Genomic DNA, 18,777 nt, shown 5'->3' with positions numbered 1-18,777 from the left:
ATTCTGGTGGCTGCAGATTAAATTGATATCGGAATTTGGTGGCTCCCGAAAGACTTGAATCGAAGCACCAGTAAGTATTAGTGGCGGTGATTTACTCGGAATCTTTTATAATAATTTGTTGTCAAAGTTTTTAATTCACTTACCTACTACCCTGAGTAAGAGCATATCTCTCTACGCTGTGAACTATTTGGCTAACGGAGCTAGCTGGCCGATCAGGGGTGTGTGTTGATTTCAAATTGCACATGGTACTTTATAGTGCCCTGCATTCTAAGCTTGCGCGGTAGTAGTATGGAAGGGTGCGTCATTTATTATTTATTATTTATGTGTATTATTTGCCATATGTCTACTTTTAAATGATAAAATCTCTTCTGATGGGCTCCTAATTTTATGCAACCAAAATCACTTCTTAAAACAAATAAAGATCTGTCTGTCATATTACCCACACAGCACCATAACATTTCAGAAATATTATTGAAATGTTTTTTGCAATATTTGCAACATTTTTGTTATGTTGGGAAATATTTTTACAATATTTTGAAAATATTATGGAAATATTCAAATGTCCGCCATTTAACATTACCTTATAATGTTACATACATATTTAAACTTTTGATTTCTGAAATATTGCTAGGAGATATTTCACCAATATTATTTGGTTTTAAAATTGAGGGCACAAAAATAATTCAAAATTTTTTTTAATTTAACTATCATTACTACAGTCCAATTCATTATTTGATTTTCTTTTAATTCGCATCTCCTCACGGCAGGCCCTAACTTTTGCTTGTGCCAACCATTTACTTCCGGCTTCTACAATGAGGTCATCCGTCACATCGTTTTTCATTGTTCGTACTGTTTCTGAAAATAAAAGAAGTTTTAATATTCCACCGATGTACTACAAACAAATTAAGAACAGAAAATGAATTTGTAAATATGCAAATTGGGGCATGCATTAAGTTGATATCACGCATTACATATATATAAGGGGATTTAAGCAGGTAATTCATAGCAACCAGGTTTTTCCACATAGAATTGATTTGTAACTTTGTAAACATTAAAAAAACCATTTAGTACAATTACACCCCTAAAGATTGAATATTTTATTAAAAGCAAAAAAATTAAGACCATGCACACTGAGATGTACACTTACTTATCAAAAGTTTGGCCATTCTAAGATCTTTGAAGCTTGACTTTCCTTTGAAACCAGCCCAGCTAAACTGTTGGGCGAGTGAGTTAGACAAAATTTGCCTTAAAATTCTTGTTGTTATAGAATTTACATCGGAACCGCCACCACACCGTTTCAGCATATTTATCTGTAAAATATCAAGATCAAAATAAATAGGTACATGTGGTTATTCAAATTTTACCATTTTTTTGAAAAACAAAAGATCTTTTAATTTTTGCTCAAAATGGTTTAAATCCGTTAGATTCTGCAGTGGGAGTTCGGTGTCCTCTTCTTCACTAACTGAACCATCTTCTGTTGCATGAATTTTCCACTGTTCTATTGAAGTGAGCCTTTCTTCAATTTGCCCGATTTTCTGAATTATGTTGTTCAATTTTGAAAGAACAAGTCGTCTGAATTCTAAAAAAAAAAGTTAATAGTTAATATGAAACAAATGGGAAATAAAAATTACCATTTTCTGAAGCAATTTCTGATGTGGTCATTGTACTTGGGCTAGCAGTGGAAGTGGATTTTTTAAGAGTCGCCCTCATCTGTGGTGTTTCGTTTAGAAACGATTGCGAGATGGGCGAATTTCTATGTATGAGAGTAGGTGTGGAACGAGGTGTGGAACTAGAAGAACTTGGTTTTTCCTGAAGTTTTTTCATATGAAGGTCTCTGCGCAATGATGGTGGATCAGGAAACGATGGTAAATGTTCCAAGGACTCTGTTTCATCGGTTTCAGTGTGATCATCTGAAGAGTATTTCCTTTTTGCCATTTCACGCCGTCTTTTTTTTGCCCTGTTATTTGCTTCAATATTGGTTGTATCATCAGTATCTTCAATATTTGACGTAGTCTCTGCTAAACGTAGTTTTCTAATTCCTCTTTCGTAACTCTCTAAAAAACCCTAAGTATATATTCATTAAACTTAGTCAAATTAACCTGATGTCCCAAATATTCGAATTACAGGGTATTCCTGCCAGGTTTCCTCTCCTGATGGCAGTAACTGTTCTTCAACAGCTTTATTTATCCGGTTCTGAGGCAAGTGAGTTGGGTAAATGCAAGTGTTATTGTTCCTATCAAGCCACATTGTTGCCACTAAAGCCAGTCCATCACCAAATTCCACTACCGAATATTTCTTCATTTTCCAGTGTTGTTAGTTGTTACTGGCATACACATGTAGGTGTTATTTAAAATATCTGCAGTAATAATAGGTAAGCATTTTGCAAGTTAAATACAAGATAGTTAAAAAATTGTGTCCTTTAAATTAAATTACAGTAATATGACTCCAAAGCCAATGTAAAGAAATTATTGGTTTGTATGAATTAATGGAAATGCAATGTAAGTGTCCCTATAGGGAATGGCCCACAATTTACATTTAATGTCACTGATATGCCAGCGCGAATGTGACCCAATATTTAAGTTACCCACTACCTTAATTTGATACTGTAAAGAACTACATGGTATATTAAAAAAACTTCCAATCTCATTTAGGGCTTTTCCAATAACATATAACTCATTATCATTTCCCTTTACTATGTTTTCAATAATGATAACAACCCCACTAGTTAAAAGATAGCAACTGTCACACATTCTGTTACATCTTATGCTGAATGACTCAGAAAACATGACCTGATATTGGGAGTGGACATTGCGTTTCTCATCTAATGGACCATGGAAATGTTCAAAAGCTAAGCGAATTTTAAAATCATTATTGGAATGGAGTTCAATATTCCCAATTTCGGAATATCTTCTAGCTAATTGTTGTAATGGCTTGTCACTTTTCCGAAGAAGTTTCTTTATGGACGACATGTGATTTTCAAAACGAAATGCGCTGAATGCGTCAAGTGGTCCAAATTTTCTAACATCGGAGCACAGATGTAGTAAACTGTGCACGTTATGCGAAACATATTGTTCACCATAAATAATGGCAAAAGAAGTAACAAAATGGTTAAGTAAAGCTTCTGCATAACTTACATAATTGATATCCTGACACAAAACTGGACTTGCAAGTATCCTAATAGCCAGACTCAATGAAATAAAATGATGATAAATGTGTTTTTTGACAAAATTTTTTAACACTACCACACCTGTGTATAAAAGAAAATTTCTAAATTCGGTAGCTTTCCACTGTTTAAACTCTTTCAAAGGACGTGGTTTTCTAACCACCTCAATAGGTGCAGTATTTTTCAAAGAAATCAAAAAATTTGAAATTAGATTAACATGACGTGCTGATATTCTAACTGAAAGTGGGCCTTGCAACCACAGAGAAATCAATTTCTTGACAACACCCAAACACACAAGATGCATATAATCAAGTGGCACATTTGTAACTGGTCCAAAACGGGGCACAGCGTTTAAGAGGCAGTTTCCAAGTTGAAAATCCTCATAAGCATTATCTTTAAACTCTTCATCTGTCCTTAAACGAGCATTCATATCAGTAGGAAAACACACTCTTCCACTTTTATAGTGACCCTCAATAGTACACTTAGTACAACTGTAAAATCCCGTATGAGACTTCACAGACAAAACAAAAGCCTTCGCCGGAGCATCACATATTAAAGCATGCAAATTAACACAAATGTTTTTTCCATTTGCATCGTAACCATTACTACACAAATCAGTCAATTCATTTGTTACAACCTGCAAAAATTCAGAACTGTTTTCAGGTTTTTTATGTCCAAAATACGCAGCCACCATATGCACTTTCTTATTAATTGTGTTTGAGCAGAGTATTGGCCATAAAGAAGATTGTGAGGACTTTGTTAATGGAAGACCATCAATATTTAGCAGCAGATCGATATTTTGAACATCACTGCAGTTATCCATGATCATCTTTTCCAAAACGTGACACAAACCAAAATGATAGTAACTCCCACCTTCTATAGAAATTACTGAAGTTTTTCTAGGTGTTCGTAACAAAGTTCTCGCATCTTTTGGTAAATCAAACATTGTATATGACCTTAAAATATTTAATAACCCAGTGCAAGTTTTGTGAGGAACATTATGTACAATTGCCCAATTTGCCAGAACACTCTTAAAATCATTACTTTCGCCATGTATTGTGTCACAGGGCTCAGGTATATGACCCAGCATTGTGCTGTGGGCAGGAACTCCCTCATCGACACCGAATATTGAACTAGAACTACTCTTATCGTTCACCTCGACGTTCACACTATTAGTTGCATCTTCAAAACTGGACACAGTCATTCTGTCTTGACTTTGGCAGTCACTGTTATATTCCTCTGTATCAGATTTAGTATAACCTTCAGAAATCAACGCTTAAAATGTTATCTAATTCATTGATTGTTTTAACTCTAACAATTCGTCTAGCATGTCGTTTTGAAACATTACATTTTACCTTGCGTTTTTTGGGCATCTTCACTTAATAGAAACTTAAATTACTAAGTAATATTTTTCTTGTTACGAGCAAATGCCTATCAATTATTTACTGCGTACTTTTAAATGGATACCTATGTAAAGTGTAAGCATAAAGTCACCTAAAAATTTCAATCTCATTAAAAACCACATCACCCATCTGCTCGTCTTGTAGAATATAGACACAGTTTCCTCCAATTACTGGTTGAGGAAAACGGACCGTTTGTTGCCCGTTGTTAGTTGATGAATGTATCCGATTTAGGGTTAAAAGTGTAAGTCCTGCAACAGTAAATGGAAGGTCGGTTTTGCGTGACAGACGTTTCAAGGAAACCACACCTTATTTATACAGGAGAGCAGACTGACAATGTGTTGTGGTTGGGGCTGGTCATGAAAATACACATTTAGAGTAGTTATTAGCAATTCGTTGATTTTCTACTGTTACAATGCGAGTATAAAAGTATGGTATGTACCTATACCTTAGAACAACAAATTCTCAGACCAATCCAATACAACTACAATGCAGGGGCCCCAAAAAATTTGTATTTAAAATGAACAACGAAAACTCTGGAAGCGCGAGAAAATTAGGTTAGAATGAGAAATGTAGGACACTATTTTTACTTACTAAAGATCGCCCTGTCTTCGCCCCTTCGTTTAAAGGTTGAAGCACAACTAATCTACACAAAGAGCCAAATATTAGTTGGGTTTTCTTTTCATTTGGCGATGGCGGGAACACGCATTTGGATTTCTGGAAGTGCAGATAAAATAGGGAGTGATAAAACACCCCAAATCGTTTACTTACCGGACTACTGCTTCCCTCTTTGCTGCTAGGACAACCCTCCTACTAATTTAGTGGACTGATAATTATTGCAATTAGCTAACAAGAAAAATCAAACACTTCACGTCGGACATAACAACAAACGTTGCACGCATGATCATGACGCAGGAATACCAACTTGGTTTGTCTGTGTGTTGCCAACGGCATTTATGAACATTTTCAGTGACCATCATTGAATTTGATAGTTATAAATTCAATTCAATGACCAGATTTAAAAAATAGCACCTGCACATTTCGACCTCCACACATTTATTGGAAAATTACGAAGTTGTTGTTTTTTGCCATATAAAAAATATTGTACATGCATGTTCTCAATTTAAAATCTACTACGGTACGAAATATTATAAATTAATATTGTGGTAACATTTTGAAAATCGTCCACTTGTATATTGCAAATTCATTCTCACAACATATTTTTGAAATATTGCAAATCCAAGGAAAATAAATGGAAGATTTTGTAGATATTGTGGAAATATTGCAAAAGCAATATTAAAAACGTAATGTGTCTGCAATATTGCAGAAATATTGGAAATGAAAGTAAAATATTGAAATGTTTTGGCAATATTTTTAGAATATTGGGTGCTGTGTGGAAATAAGCCAAAAAATCTCCTGCATTTATATACAAGATTTAGGTATCTTAGTAAAGACGCATGAAATACAAAAATAATACTTTACGACTAACCCATCTCAAATTATAGAAGAAGTTGCACTAAATTTTCAGTCAATCACTAGTCTTAAATAAAATTGATTAAAATGCAAGAGATTACAATACTAATTTATAATTTGGATTTAGTATTAACAGTGTTGACGGCTAATTGTCAAGAGGGCGCTGTCTCGTATCTAATAATCATGGAGTTAGAATTTCCTGCTTCAATCTTGTAACCTATAGATTTGTAAAATGGTATGAGATTATCTTTGCAGTCCAATGACATTTTATAACATCCAAGCTTCTTCGCCAAGAGCGTCACCGTTAACACAATGCTATAAATTCCAGAGAGATTACATTATTGCAATGATATTGTAAAGTACTTACAGCTTTCCCAATTGTTTCCCTCTGTAAGTGTTGTTAACGACAACATCTTCTAATCTGCCTCTTATGGAAGCGTTGTGAATAAATTTCAGCTCGGTGACTAAAGTAGCAGCACCAATAATTGTTTGACTTCGTGTATCTTCAATAACGGTGACGTAATAAGCACCAGATCGTTGCATTAGCCAATATTGACCTAAAAAATTAATTACTTCATTCGGCATTCAGGTATAGGGACATGCCAGGGGTTGGCAACCAATGGCTCGCGAGCCGCATGTGGCTCTTTTGATATAAAGTTGCAATTTGTTCATTTTTTCAAAATTTACCTTTTTAATTAATCTTAATTACGAAATTGAAAGTACACTTGCAGCAAATAATTAATTTGTGACACTTGTTTACTTTCTGATATTCTTTTGTTTTTTATTATCACAGTTTACTCTGATGTATAAACATGTAATTAATTAATGGGTCGTTACTTTTGTGAGACCTAAAAACTATGGGGACACCCCTTATAAAAATTAAAGAGAACACAAAAGACAATCGAATAGCGAAATAAAATATTGGTAGTTCCATTTGAAAAAGAATAGTTATGTAGTAAAAATATCTCGACCCAAATATGCAGGATGTTCTATTTTAAAAAATCAGTTCATTATTGACACCATAAAAATGGGACACCCTGTACATTCAAAAATAATTTCTGTAGATCCTAATCATCTATAGTTGACACTCCAGTTGACATTTGCACAAAATATTTTTTACCAGGTATCAGCTAGAAAAGACCGACGCACTGTTGCAAGACCCTGTACATACCCAAATACTATAATATTGAATCGAAAATTGTTAGTGGGTCTGGGAAATGTCGTAAATTGTAACTTTTGGCTCTACCTACCGTTTCAATAGGAGGCCACTAAAGGAAGTAATTCAATGTAGTAAGCACTATATTCAAGGATTCAATTGTAGGTAATTACCTGCAGTGTTGAGGGATCCCAAAGACACTCGGTGACTGTTGTAAATTGTCCCATTACAACAAGCATTATTGTAACTTTTCCAGAAAGGAAAAATGTCGTATCCAAAAGTAATGACCAATGTGAAAGTATCAATAATAAATCCAATGCTTTACATATACTAGGTACCTATGCCTATTAAAAAACAATGCATATACCTACTTGACCTTTTAAATGTAAAAAGTTGAATTAAGAAACTGTGGAATGCAGGTTTTCTCAAGACCTTCACCTTAAATCATTTTGTTTTTTTAGCTAATTACCTACACCTGTTTTTAGTAGGCGGCTACTACAATGTTTATTAAATAGGTACTCTAAACGACATTAATTATACACGATTTTCTTTTAATGAATGAAATGCTACTCACGTTCGAAATCATGTTGAGAAACATTTCCTACAGTGGTCAGTTGTGCCAACAAGGTTAAAAATCCTTTATTATGGTCGGTTATTTGTAAAGGTCTAACACACAGCCACTCTTCGCCAGGATCTGTGCTTGTTATGTTTGGTGACATAAGGTTTCTTGCAGAGGACCAGTCCAATCCTTCAAGTAACAATGGATCATACAAATAGGATCCATTATTAGAACCCTACAAGTGAGACATCTAATTTATCAAGTTTTTTCACTCAACATTACTTTAAAATCAGTATGGGATGTAGATAACATTGGCCACGTTACAATGTCACATTATATTTATTACCTACTTCATTGTGTTAGTAAACCTTATCTAAAGAAGGTATAAGTAGGGATTAATTACGATTGAATAATGATTAAATTACCTTCTTATGGGCCCCCATCACACCTGGGTACACACTCAAACTATTATGCGTGCAATTTGAAAGGTATGTTAACAGTAAGCGAAGAAAAAAAATTATTCACCTTGAGTACTTTCACATTTTTGGAATGTTCGCCAAGTTGCAAGTGGCCTAGTGGAAGTCGTAGAAATATTACATAAGTAGGCCGTTTAATCGACAAGTAGTTCAATAAGCTCGTGGAAGTATCAATATACAGGGTCATACCGAAATATTCATCGTTTAAGATAAGCATTCGCCAATTTTTTAAAGAAATGCGAAATGTATTTTATACGTAAATAGGTTAGTCACGAGCGCACATAAAATACGTTTTTTACTCCTGGACTCTCCGATAGACCACATCACCCTAAATACGAAGAATGTTGCGCGGTTATTTCTCATTTATGCAAATTCGCGACTAATCTTTAAGGTGATGTTTCAGAATTGAGCTCTAAAGAATGAGTTTTAAAACATTTATCTGAAGATCAATTTTTTTAAAAATTTGCGTAAACGATATGCTAACCTACATCGGTGTATTTGAAAACGAAAGAAATCATTCGAGCCCCTCCTCGCAGAACCATGGTTCTCGTGTTTTTCGGCAAAGAACGCTCTACGAAGGATAAAAACAAATCTGGTTTATTATCGGACGAAATTTAATTAACACACGTGTTCTTATCATATAAGAAGAGATAACGGATTTTACGATGTGCGCGTTATTTCGGCGTAAGTGGGGACGCGTTCCTTCGAAATTGGCGTTATCAAGTCTGATTGTGATTAGCGGTTGATTTGAAAAAAATGGTGTAAATACCGGAGTCGACGAGAAACGAGGCTGCTGCTGCTAACGGTTAGTTTTTGCGATGGTTAAAGAGCGTGCAAATTCGTTTACGCTAATCTCTTTATTTTTAACCACGCTTTTTCAGAAAACCTACATACAAATAAGAATTGCAAGTCTGCGCAGTGCGCAGGTGTGGTAATTTTTTTGCATCTCTGCGGATAGTTATTTTTTGATGTGCGTTTAGTTATTTTTTTTAGACAGCACAGTTCAGAAAAATCCGCCCATAAGTTAAAGTAAGCTATTGCATCTGCATATGCGCAATCAACTTTTTAACACGTGCGGATAAATTATGGTTCCAAGTAATATACATGGCGGCCAACAGAGTCAATTTTCACTCTTTCTTTCATAGTCTAAGAATTTTCATTTTCTTTTCTCTATCATAGCGTTTCTTCAATTAAATTGAGGATTGGATCAAGATTTTGGGTCTCTCTAGTTAAAAACTGAGCAAGTTTCAAGTTTGAGCGTTGACTAATCAAGGATCAAAATGCAACAAGCGGGTAGGATTTATTACTACAATCATCCCTGTGATGTATCACTAACGTTAAACTTAACGTCTAGAAGTTATATGAAGAAAACGTTAATTGTTCATTTGCTCACGTTTGACGTTTCTGACGTCACAGGGCCGAATAACTGGCAAAAGTTGTTTAAAATCGTGAGGAGTGGAAAAATAGAATTGTTTTTGTGCTATAATAAATGTACGGGTACATTTGTCGCAGTGAAACATGATTTTCTTCTTCGTTAATCCAGGATATCTCTCCACGATTGCTACCTGCAAACGGCCCAAAAGTGCTGAATAGTACCTACTACCTTTTCAAGGTATTTAGTTGACTAGCAGAATATTCTTTGCATCCTACATCCCAGAAAACTGATCTCTCGCAATAGGCTCACACTCTCCTCGGACTTCAGCGCCCGAACACGTTTTTGATCCAGCGTCAGCAACAGCAGCATCCATCATTCGCAATTCGCAAGCTTTTTCATGTGCATTAATTACTTTTAATAATGCTCACACTATAACTCTGAGTGACGTGCAAACTACTAACAAAATGACAAATTTAACATCTTTTCGGGATACGGATAAACGGTGGAAACTCAGCAAACATAAACACTTTTGTGGTTTTCCCAAGATAACTGAAAAAGCGAATTCTAAGTTACTCATATATAGAGCACAAAAAACGTATTATGAGCCAAGCCATAGTTTTCAAGACTAAAGCAACAAGCTCAAATTATGCGCCGTTTTTCCTTTTGATTGAACTATTCATGTTGGTGCATGATATTGACCATGAAAATCATCAATACTCCCTTTGCAACTATGGCAACATATATTGTTGATTTTCAATTAATATCAACACGTTCTCGTGTTTTCGACATTTAAAATAAATAATGGAGCAACTTGCAAAACCACAAATAATATGTCATCTTGAGAAGGACGTAAATTATTCCGTACACGAAGTTAAATGGATTCCATCCTCGGCGAAATTTGTCGCGATGGGCGGAAAGTCCAATGGCACCGGCATTGTGGAAATCTACGCCATGAGCGGCGATGGACTTGAAAAAATCAGCGAGTTCGCCAAAGCAGATCAATTTAAGTGCGGCACATTTGAAGCTTCCAGTTTGAGGGCACGCCACTTGGCTACGGGCGATTTCGGAGGAAGATTACAAGTATGGTATATGACTTATCGGAATTGCGAGTAACACTCATAATAAATACCGTTACGTAGGGATTTAGAAGACTCACTACTTCCCGTGTATAAATCGACAAAGCATACAGCAATAATCAATTCAATAGATGGTATAGCCGGAACGAAAGTCGGATGCGGTGCGCCGGAATTAGTAACAGGATCTCGCGACGGTTCGTTCTGGCACAGTTTCTGGTTAATTACACTTGAAAATATTCATTTCAAGGATCTGTAATGGTGTGGGATGTTCGACAGAAGGATATTCCTGTAGCCAAGTTTCTACCTAGCGAGGGAACGGCGGCGAGAGATTGTTGGGTTGTTGCATTCGGTAACTCCTACAATTCTGAGGAGCGGGTCGTTTGCGCTGGATATGACAATGGGGATGTGAAGATGTTCGATTTAAAAAGTATGTCCTTACGTTGGTCCAAATGCTTGAAAAATGGAGTAAGTACTTGCAATAAATTCGTTGACTGTTAGTCAAATCACATTGGATAAGTAGTTGATTAATTAATACACTTAATAGTGTCAACCAGCAGGAGTCCTCACCGACTGTACCTTACTTGTAAGAAACTATAATTTTGAAAATCTGCTTGTAGTTTCTCAGTTCAGTCACTAAACACCTCAATTATATTACCTTGAGAAAGTAGTGCGAATCATTTGATGTTGGGAAAAACGACTTAGTCTACAGTGAATTGACTTCCTCTTAACAGTAGCAGTAATAGACTAAACAGTGTTAAATTAGTTAAGGCTTTATTTGGATAACTTAATTTTATAAATGGTTTTTGTAGGTTGTTGGGCTTCAGTTTGATCGCAAGGATATACCCATGAACAAACTAGTTGCGACAACTTTGGAATCTAAACTTTACTGCTTTGACGTACGTACACAGCATCCTAAGAAAGGTTTCGCGCAAGTAACTGAAAAAGCGCACGGATCCACAGTTTGGTCGGTAAAGCATTTACCACAAAATCGAGAAATATTCATGACAACGGGAGGCGCGGGCTCTTTATGTTTATGGAAATAGTAAGTATAATCTATAAGTTCAAATTCTACTAACGTATGATATGTAAATAGCAACTACCCACATAAGCGTGTCGACAAGGATGGTGATGGTCTTGAAATGGGCGTGCCAGGAGAGTTGAGTTTGTTACAAAATAGTACAGTCTCCACACAGCCCATTACATCATTCGATTGGTGTAATGATAAAATTGGTTTATCGGTTTGCTCAGCATATGATCAAACTGTGAGGGTACTAATTACAACAAAACTGAATCTATACTAGGATGTATCTTTGTAATTGTTCACTAATTATGTAAGGCTTTCCTACTTTGATTTTTTGCTATTTCTAGATTCATTAATAATTGTATACATGAGCAAACCATGTTCATAAACAATTGCAATTTTTAACAGTAAACCTGAGGGTAAACAAAAAAATCGCTTGCTGAAAGTGTAAGAGTAGGTACCTAAAAGAACACTCAAAAGTGCCTTTGGGACTAGGGTAAAAAATCTTCTTCTTTGTAGAGAATCTGAGCATAAATAAATAAATGATTTAAAAAAGTTACGAATGTATATTTTATGCTTAAAATTAAAAAAATATTTACAATAAATAGTTCCAATGAAGATTCAAATAATAACAATAAAACATGTTTTAAGTTGGCAAGAACCTCGACGGATCAGTAAACCTAGCCGTAAGTATGTAAAATAACGCAGGTAGTGGCACTAGAAGTATCAACAAGGCGTGTAATGTCGGATTTGTGAGCTGTGTTATAGCAATTATACCATATGCGTGTAAACACCAATGGCCAATGAGGATGATTACATTTCTCAAATCCACAACCGTTGTTATAATGAGGGAGAGTACGGTTTGGTCTATTTGAGCAGCAAAGTGTGCTGCGCACGATATTACCGATAAGACCACGATTAGATACGGAAATGAGTAATCTGAAAGACAAACCTGGTAATCCACCTACATATATAAAATTCCCAGTTGACTTACACAGTAAACCCCCGATCAGTGCTTGCAGGAGCGCGAGTATTGGTAAAAAGTACATTGCGGCATATATCGACATCTTGCTCTGTCTGGGCAAGCATCTCTTGCAAATCCATGGTCTCAATATAAGCATCAAGATTAGGGCATATGCAAAGAACACAAACACCATTGTATACCTGTAATAAACGGAAATAATGAGACATGTTAAAATTGCACGCCTTATATTACAAGGTGTCTTTTCTATGTCCACTGATGAACTTTTTTTTTCAAGAGATTCTCAGTCTGTAAATGGCACTTTAACATTACTTTGCTTACGTGACTGAAGATAGCGTCCTGTAGCGAACCCTTGATAAGTAATGAAGGAGTCAAGGAGAAGTTAGTACGTGTAGTAAGAGTTCATCCAAGTTCGAGTTAAAGTTGTGAAGAAATTGTACGTAAAAGTTTTTGGGGTAGCAGTTTTCATTGAAGTTGCATTTGTCCCTTTTTGCCGTTTACGTAAGACGCAAAACAGTTTTGATTATATCGTTATAAAAATGTATAATTATGTTCCTTACAATATTAAGGCTTTACCTTTTAATTTATTCCAATCAAAAACCAAAGCATTTATTAATAAAGCGTTTTACTCGTATGAGGAATTTTTCAGTACAGAGTTCTTTTTGTGGCAATTAAGTATTGATATTTTATAATTTTTGTTTATTCTTATATTTGTACTAATATTTTAATTTGCTTATGTATTGACTAATGTATGTAGGCTGTTCTACGAAACATTAAATAAACTTTATTATTATCGTCCACGTTATGATGTGTTTATTCGATCCCTTTAACGATCCAGATAGATGTCTCATGTTTAATTTTGTTGATTCATACCCAAAGTTTACTTCAGGTGTCTTGATACTTTTGGGATTTAAGGAATTTAAAATTAAAACACAGCATTTTTATTTGCCCACCCAATGTGGCGCATTGCATCTATTTTTTGTATGTGACCCACAAGTCAAATGTTTATTTTAGCAAAAGCTGAGAAAAAATTAATTTTCGGTTTTTTGGGGATACCTAACTTCGCTATTTGTAGTGCTACAAGAAACTGTACATGGGAAAATTAATCAGCATAAAATTCTGCATAACTTTGTCCATTGAAGCGACCTTTATAGGGTGGTCGCTATAAAAAAATAGTTTAGGGTCCTATGAAAAAAAACCAAACACCCTGTATAAAAACTGTGTATCGCGAGGGATTCTACATAAAAAGTGCTCTAAGAAAGATTTTGCCAAAATCAGTTATCTTTAATAATAAGCATATCTTTTTTATACAGCTTTTTGCATAACAACGTACTTTGTTCTTCTTTGCTAAGACAACTATCTGCCGAAACGATGATTACATCTGCTCACACTTTAATAGTTGTTGTTGTTGTTTAAAGCGGCAATTTCTTGGTTACCTGTATTATTTACTTATAATATATATTATATGATATTTGTTTTATTCGCGTTTTCACATTTTTTGTTTTTTGTGTGTTATTTATAAATTTAAAATATTTGGAAACTAATAAACATTTCCAAATAATCAAGAAATTTTCTGTTTACACAATCCTGCTATCTTTTCTTTGCCATGGAAACCTAGATGCCTACAATAAAACATTTTAATGTATAAAATGCAATATTGCAAATAATATTTAATATAAATATAATAAGTAATACATCAAAATTTACGGAATTCTATGCTCTTTTCAAAAACTCCAAAATATATAGGGTGGTCCGTATGAACCAATGTTTAGGGTCGTATCAGAAAAACCAAACACTGTATAAAAACTGTGTATCACAATGGATTCTATATAAAAAAGTGCTCTAAGAGAGATTTTACCAAAATTAATTATCATTAAAACTAAGAGAGTTATGGGGCATTAAGGAAATCAACTAAATTGTAGATACGCCCTCTAGCGGCCAACGATTAGTGATGGCTGAATTCTGTTTGCACCAGTGATTTTCTAATTAAAATTGGGCTCCAGACACCTAGGTCCATTTTTTCCCATCTCTTAAAATAAAGGATGTTTCCATAAGAAAGTGTTCAATTTCGACCACCCTGTACAGTATTTCATAAGGCCTTGTGTGTTTGTTTGTATACTAGTACTTATATTTGTTTTATATACTCTAATACTATCCACGTATAAATAATTTACTTATTGTATATTGTCCTATAATTGAATACTATGGTCTGTTGGGCAATTAAATGCTTGTTATGCAGCAGAGAAGTTTTTTACGGGAGTCAATGGTGTCTATCTGTCTGCAAACATGGCAACTGGCACACAGTTCAGCCGCTTTTCTAGATCCGCTTTAGGCGGTCTATTATTTGTTATTACATTTTTCAGTGGGCCCAATCTGCATGTATACAACTCACTTATTGATTGCATTTTTTATTTATTAATTTCTTAAAATATCTATATTTGGTACCAAAATGCATATACTTTATATTATGTGTGTAATTTTACTTTGATAATTCCTGTAATAGGCATTATTACTGTTGAAATTAAATAATAAATAAATATCTATTAATTGAAAGATTCTTCAAAATGAATTATTTTTGGATGCTTTTTCTAACCTGGTCTGTTCAAAACAACAGCTTTGATTGTACGGTGAGTCCCGTTTTAACCCAATTTTGACCTAGAATTTGTGCTGTCGTTATTTCTAGCATTATGGGCTTCTTGTTATTATTGACACAGAGGCTGCGAAGATAAAAATAAGCTAATCGTAAAAGCAAGAGATGCCATGGGTGCACAATTTTGCCAGTGCTGTGTAGGTATCATCATGTGATATACATAGTGTTAATAAAGTACTCTACAAATCTACAATATTTTAATTGAAAGCTGCATCTCCACGTCACTATATACTTTTTTAAATCGAAGTAAATAGGAGAGCAAAGAGGGAAAGTAGTGTGATTCCGACTTGGCATCACTGAAAGTAGGTTACCTTACTATACAGTAAAGATTGGTCTAGCAATTTGCATAGATAACTAAGGCCAACTTACAACGGATAAACCGCCTCCTGTGTACAGTGTACCGTTTTCTCGTAATTAGGACGAGGATTATGAAGTAACGTATACCAATCGGAGAGGCTTCTGACTGCACAACTACGTATCGTTAGCGTACCAAACGGTTCGGTTGACAACAGAGTTAACACGCACGCCAAGACTATTTCAATAAACGCTGAACAGTGTAGCATAATGACTTCTTTGTTGAAACTAAAAGTAAATTATTGTAAGGCATGTTTGGTCGTAGCTCACTTTACTTTCGTCGCATTACAACGAGGTCAATAAAAAACCAATGCAGAACTAGCGCTAACAGAACCATGAATCCCAAGTATAACCAGTCGTAAAACAAGGGATTGTCCGTGCACGGATCGCAAATAAAGGTACTGTCATTCCTTCGGTAGCCCCTGGGGCACGCCCCGCACTCCCCTAAACTGGCATTTTCCAACAGTGTTCTGCCACAATACCATCCTGGGCATCTCATTTTTGTTTAATGAGGTTACATTTCAAATAAAAACTTAGGTTAGGTGCTTCCCTTTCGGTTGTCAAAATATTTCGATCAGCAAAATGGTTGTCATTCAACATTTTTTGATTGGTTAATAAAACGACGGTATTGAATTTCGATTGGTCGCGCACTTATAGTTGCTAGTCTATTGAGTGACTGGTAACTGCAAGCAATTAATATTTCTTCGAAGTTTGTACGTAGTAATTTCGAAAAACTAATTCGAAGTTTTTAGAATTGGGACTACGAGCGCGAGTTACGGTCGGACGCCGGACGCGGCATGTGTCGGTCGCTCGTTTGATTAACAAGTCTCCCCCATCTATTTTCAGCCCTAGGTACTTATGGCATCGTATCTGTTCATGTGCGAAAATTGTCATAGAAAATATTAATAAGTGCGTAAAATTAGGGCGAAAATATTGTAATTGCGTGGATAATAGTATTTCGGTTGCGAACGATGCGTTACATAAGTGCTGGAAGTTACAGTGTTGTCGAAAATGAGCATTTTGTGGCGTTGTAACCAGCTGATGGCGGGTGAAAATACTGGACAGTTCGTTAATTTACCCGTCTAACGATTACCGTTTTGTATACCGGTAGGTGAATTGTTCTCGGAGCGTTAACGAGGAGAAGGAGGTTTGTTTTTGACGTACGTTTAGATTTTAAAAATTATAAAAACCAAACATTGACCGGCTAAGTGTTTGGGCGTGCACTCGCAAGAGAACCTCTAGGCACTCCTTGTATAAATTATTTTTTAGTCATTTATAAATTAGAAACGTTAGTGCCGAATAATGATAATGAGAAATTGTGTACTTTGACATCGGTTATTACAATTCTGGATTTTGGTGAAATGCAGAGTGATTGTGCGCGCCAGTGTGCAACCCCAGTGTAAATAATTGTGTTTTGGTGCTTAAAAGTTTTCGAAAACGATGTCGACGACCACGTTCGTCGATAGGATTGACCCTTTCGCCAAAAGATCCCTAAAGAAAAAGACTAAAAAGTCACAAGGCAGCTCTCGGTACCGTAATTCGCAGGACGTTGAGCTTCAGCAGCTTCCTCTTCTGAAAGGTAAGCTCATGGTTTAAAGCTCCAGTGTGCCCATCGCAGACTTCTTTGAACCCACAAGCCTTATTAACCCATTGTGTGTATAATTATATAATCTGGAGGAGTGTTTGAAATTCTATATTTTGTACACAATTTGTAGCTAGCGATGCGCAAGGTCGCTATGTGTGCACAAGGTCGCGACTCGAACCGCTCCGTATAAAATCAATCGCTAAAAATATTCAATGAAACGATTTCCATCTTAATTAATTCGTTGGCGGCATTTTAGACGGTACGAATTTATCACCAGTTCCTTTTGTTTTCATACATAACTAATCTCCACGTGTATCGTCGTTTCGCACTCGCCCGTATTTATTTATTAACCTCTAAATTTTGTGTAATTACTAAAATTTTTGGACTTGATCATATATTAGCCATTTGGTCGCGTAAATTCGTAACAGGTGTTCGCCTTAGTTTAAGTACTCTCAATTAATGAAGTGACACACAATTCTTGCTGTTATAACTTTATTTGGGTTATGACTAGCTCTAATTTCGTCATTTTTATTATGTTTTAAACTTGAATTGCACAAGTCGAGCTTGCCGGTTATTTGTTTTATGTGCGTGGTGTAAATACTAAGACGAGACGAGTCACTAAAGAATGTTATCTAAATCCCTTTGGAATGAAAAACAATCATTTCTTTTATTCTCCACATTGTAAACGTAAAGCTTTGTTGGAATGTAGGAAAGGCACGAATTAAGAGTCATACGCACTGAAGGTTACGAAAACTTCAGTGCAAACTTTTATTCAACGGTTTCTCGTCTATGATTCAGTTTCATTTTTTATGTTTTAGTCTCGGTTTATATGTCGATTCTTTTTTCGCCCGAATAGGAAATCCGATAAACATAATGAAGTGACCATTGTTTTCCGGTGTGACTAAGAAGCAAGATTGAGACACAATTTGCCGTTTCACAATGTAGATTAGTTTGTGTTGGGGTGTTTGTATAATCTTGGATTATCAAATACCTAGTTGAAGTTCTTATCTTGATTTTTGTTTCATGATAATTCCAAGAGTAATGTTTACTTTTATATTACTTATTGTTCATAATTTCTTATTTATTTTTTTTTGTATATGTACATAAATCCGGAACGATCCAGTTTCACGCCACCATGCAATAATGTTTGTGTGTGTCTATTTTCCTCGCTAATTTCTTTGTAACAATTCTTGTTCCTAATTAAATTTTGTTTTATCGATAACTATGCCTTTGTTTTACTCTCGTGTTATTTAAGTTTTGAATTTAACGCTTCTTTCTCGGCTTTTTTTTAACATCGGACTTTTATCCGTCGACGGTAACTTCTGATGTTAGCACATCATTACCGAAAATTGGAAAATTTCTTAGCTGGGTAGCTCTAAAACGAATTTTAATAGTTTCGTTTTTTGTACATGTTAAGTATTTATTTATTTATTTAATTTTGTTCCTATTTTTAAGAGGGGGTTTCAACTAAGGTTGTTCTACCTTCCCAACCACTTAAAAATAATAA

At 35.2% G+C, this 18,777-nt stretch overlaps 5 protein-coding genes across 11 annotated transcripts in view; 2 read left to right on the top strand and 3 right to left on the bottom strand.

Annotated features, from left to right (window-relative positions):
* Positions 1-518: 518 nt before the first annotated feature.
* On the bottom strand, positions 519-5,678 carry LOC116159658. Of its 4 annotated transcripts, XM_031472684.1 has the most exons (10): positions 5,335-5,489; positions 5,158-5,280; positions 5,012-5,099; positions 4,872-4,916; positions 4,658-4,814; positions 2,100-2,323; positions 1,632-2,054; positions 1,365-1,579; positions 1,148-1,310; positions 519-855 (listed from the first exon to the last, which is right to left on the bottom strand). In XM_031472684.1, exons 6-10 carry the CDS (start codon positions 2,299-2,301, stop codon positions 701-703), a joined length of 1,158 nt encoding a protein of 385 aa, XP_031328544.1. In that variant the 5' UTR covers positions 2,302-2,323; positions 4,658-4,814; positions 4,872-4,916; positions 5,012-5,099; positions 5,158-5,280; positions 5,335-5,489; the 3' UTR covers positions 519-700. The 4 variants fall into 4 exon arrangements, 1 of the variants encoding a protein (XP_031328544.1); XR_004143027.1 differs by lacking the exon at positions 519-855 and having other exon boundaries at positions 2,100-4,814; positions 5,335-5,678; XR_004143029.1 differs by lacking the exons at positions 519-855; positions 4,658-4,814; positions 4,872-4,916 and having other exon boundaries at positions 2,100-4,657; positions 5,335-5,678.
* A 485-nt stretch (positions 5,679-6,163) lies between these two features.
* On the bottom strand, positions 6,164-8,429 carry LOC116159582 (probable glucosamine 6-phosphate N-acetyltransferase). Of its 3 annotated transcripts, none has more exons than XM_031472591.1 (4): positions 8,277-8,429; positions 7,767-7,986; positions 6,404-6,593; positions 6,164-6,351 (listed from the first exon to the last, which is right to left on the bottom strand). In XM_031472591.1, exons 1-4 carry the CDS (start codon positions 8,412-8,414, stop codon positions 6,189-6,191), a joined length of 711 nt encoding a protein of 236 aa, XP_031328451.1. In that variant the 5' UTR covers positions 8,415-8,429; the 3' UTR covers positions 6,164-6,188. The 3 variants fall into 3 exon arrangements, with proteins under 3 accessions (XP_031328451.1, XP_031328453.1, XP_031328452.1); XM_031472593.1 differs by having other exon boundaries at positions 8,177-8,347; XM_031472592.1 differs by lacking the exon at positions 8,277-8,429 and adding an exon at positions 8,034-8,145.
* A 1,936-nt stretch (positions 8,430-10,365) lies between these two features.
* On the top strand, positions 10,366-12,214 carry LOC116159551 (WD repeat-containing protein 92-like). Its single transcript, XM_031472557.1, has 5 exons — positions 10,366-10,687; positions 10,742-10,872; positions 10,926-11,143; positions 11,488-11,720; positions 11,772-12,214. Exons 1-5 carry the CDS (start codon positions 10,404-10,406, stop codon positions 11,977-11,979), a joined length of 1,074 nt encoding a protein of 357 aa, XP_031328417.1. The 5' UTR covers positions 10,366-10,403; the 3' UTR covers positions 11,980-12,214.
* A 37-nt stretch (positions 12,215-12,251) lies between these two features.
* LOC116159552 (JNK1/MAPK8-associated membrane protein-like) lies at positions 12,252-16,264 on the bottom strand. The gene is made up of 4 exons (XM_031472558.1): positions 15,961-16,264; positions 15,701-15,913; positions 12,694-12,863; positions 12,252-12,638 (listed from the first exon to the last, which is right to left on the bottom strand). Exons 1-4 carry the CDS (start codon positions 16,182-16,184, stop codon positions 12,346-12,348), a joined length of 900 nt encoding a protein of 299 aa, XP_031328418.1. The 5' UTR covers positions 16,185-16,264; the 3' UTR covers positions 12,252-12,345.
* Positions 16,265-16,443: 179 nt separating this feature from the next.
* Positions 16,444-18,777, top strand: part of LOC116159550 (serine/threonine-protein phosphatase 2A 56 kDa regulatory subunit epsilon isoform) — a 41,146-nt gene continuing 38,812 nt past the window's right edge. The window contains exon 1 of one of the 2 annotated variants that reach the window (XM_031472556.1): positions 16,444-17,264. In XM_031472556.1, the coding sequence (XP_031328416.1) occupies positions 17,126-17,264 (139 nt within the window). In that variant the 5' untranslated portion in view covers positions 16,444-17,125. The remainder of the gene's footprint in view (positions 17,265-18,777) is intronic. The other variant, XM_031472555.1, reaches the window with a different exon arrangement.

This window comes from Photinus pyralis, unplaced genomic scaffold (assembly GCF_008802855.1).
Source record: "Photinus pyralis isolate 1611_PpyrPB1 unplaced genomic scaffold, Ppyr1.3 Ppyr1.4_LG1, whole genome shotgun sequence".
Classification (NCBI taxonomy): domain Eukaryota; kingdom Metazoa; phylum Arthropoda; class Insecta; order Coleoptera; family Lampyridae; genus Photinus; species Photinus pyralis.
The sequence above is the reverse complement of the archived record's forward strand: the minus strand, read 5'-3'. Positions and strand labels throughout refer to the sequence as shown.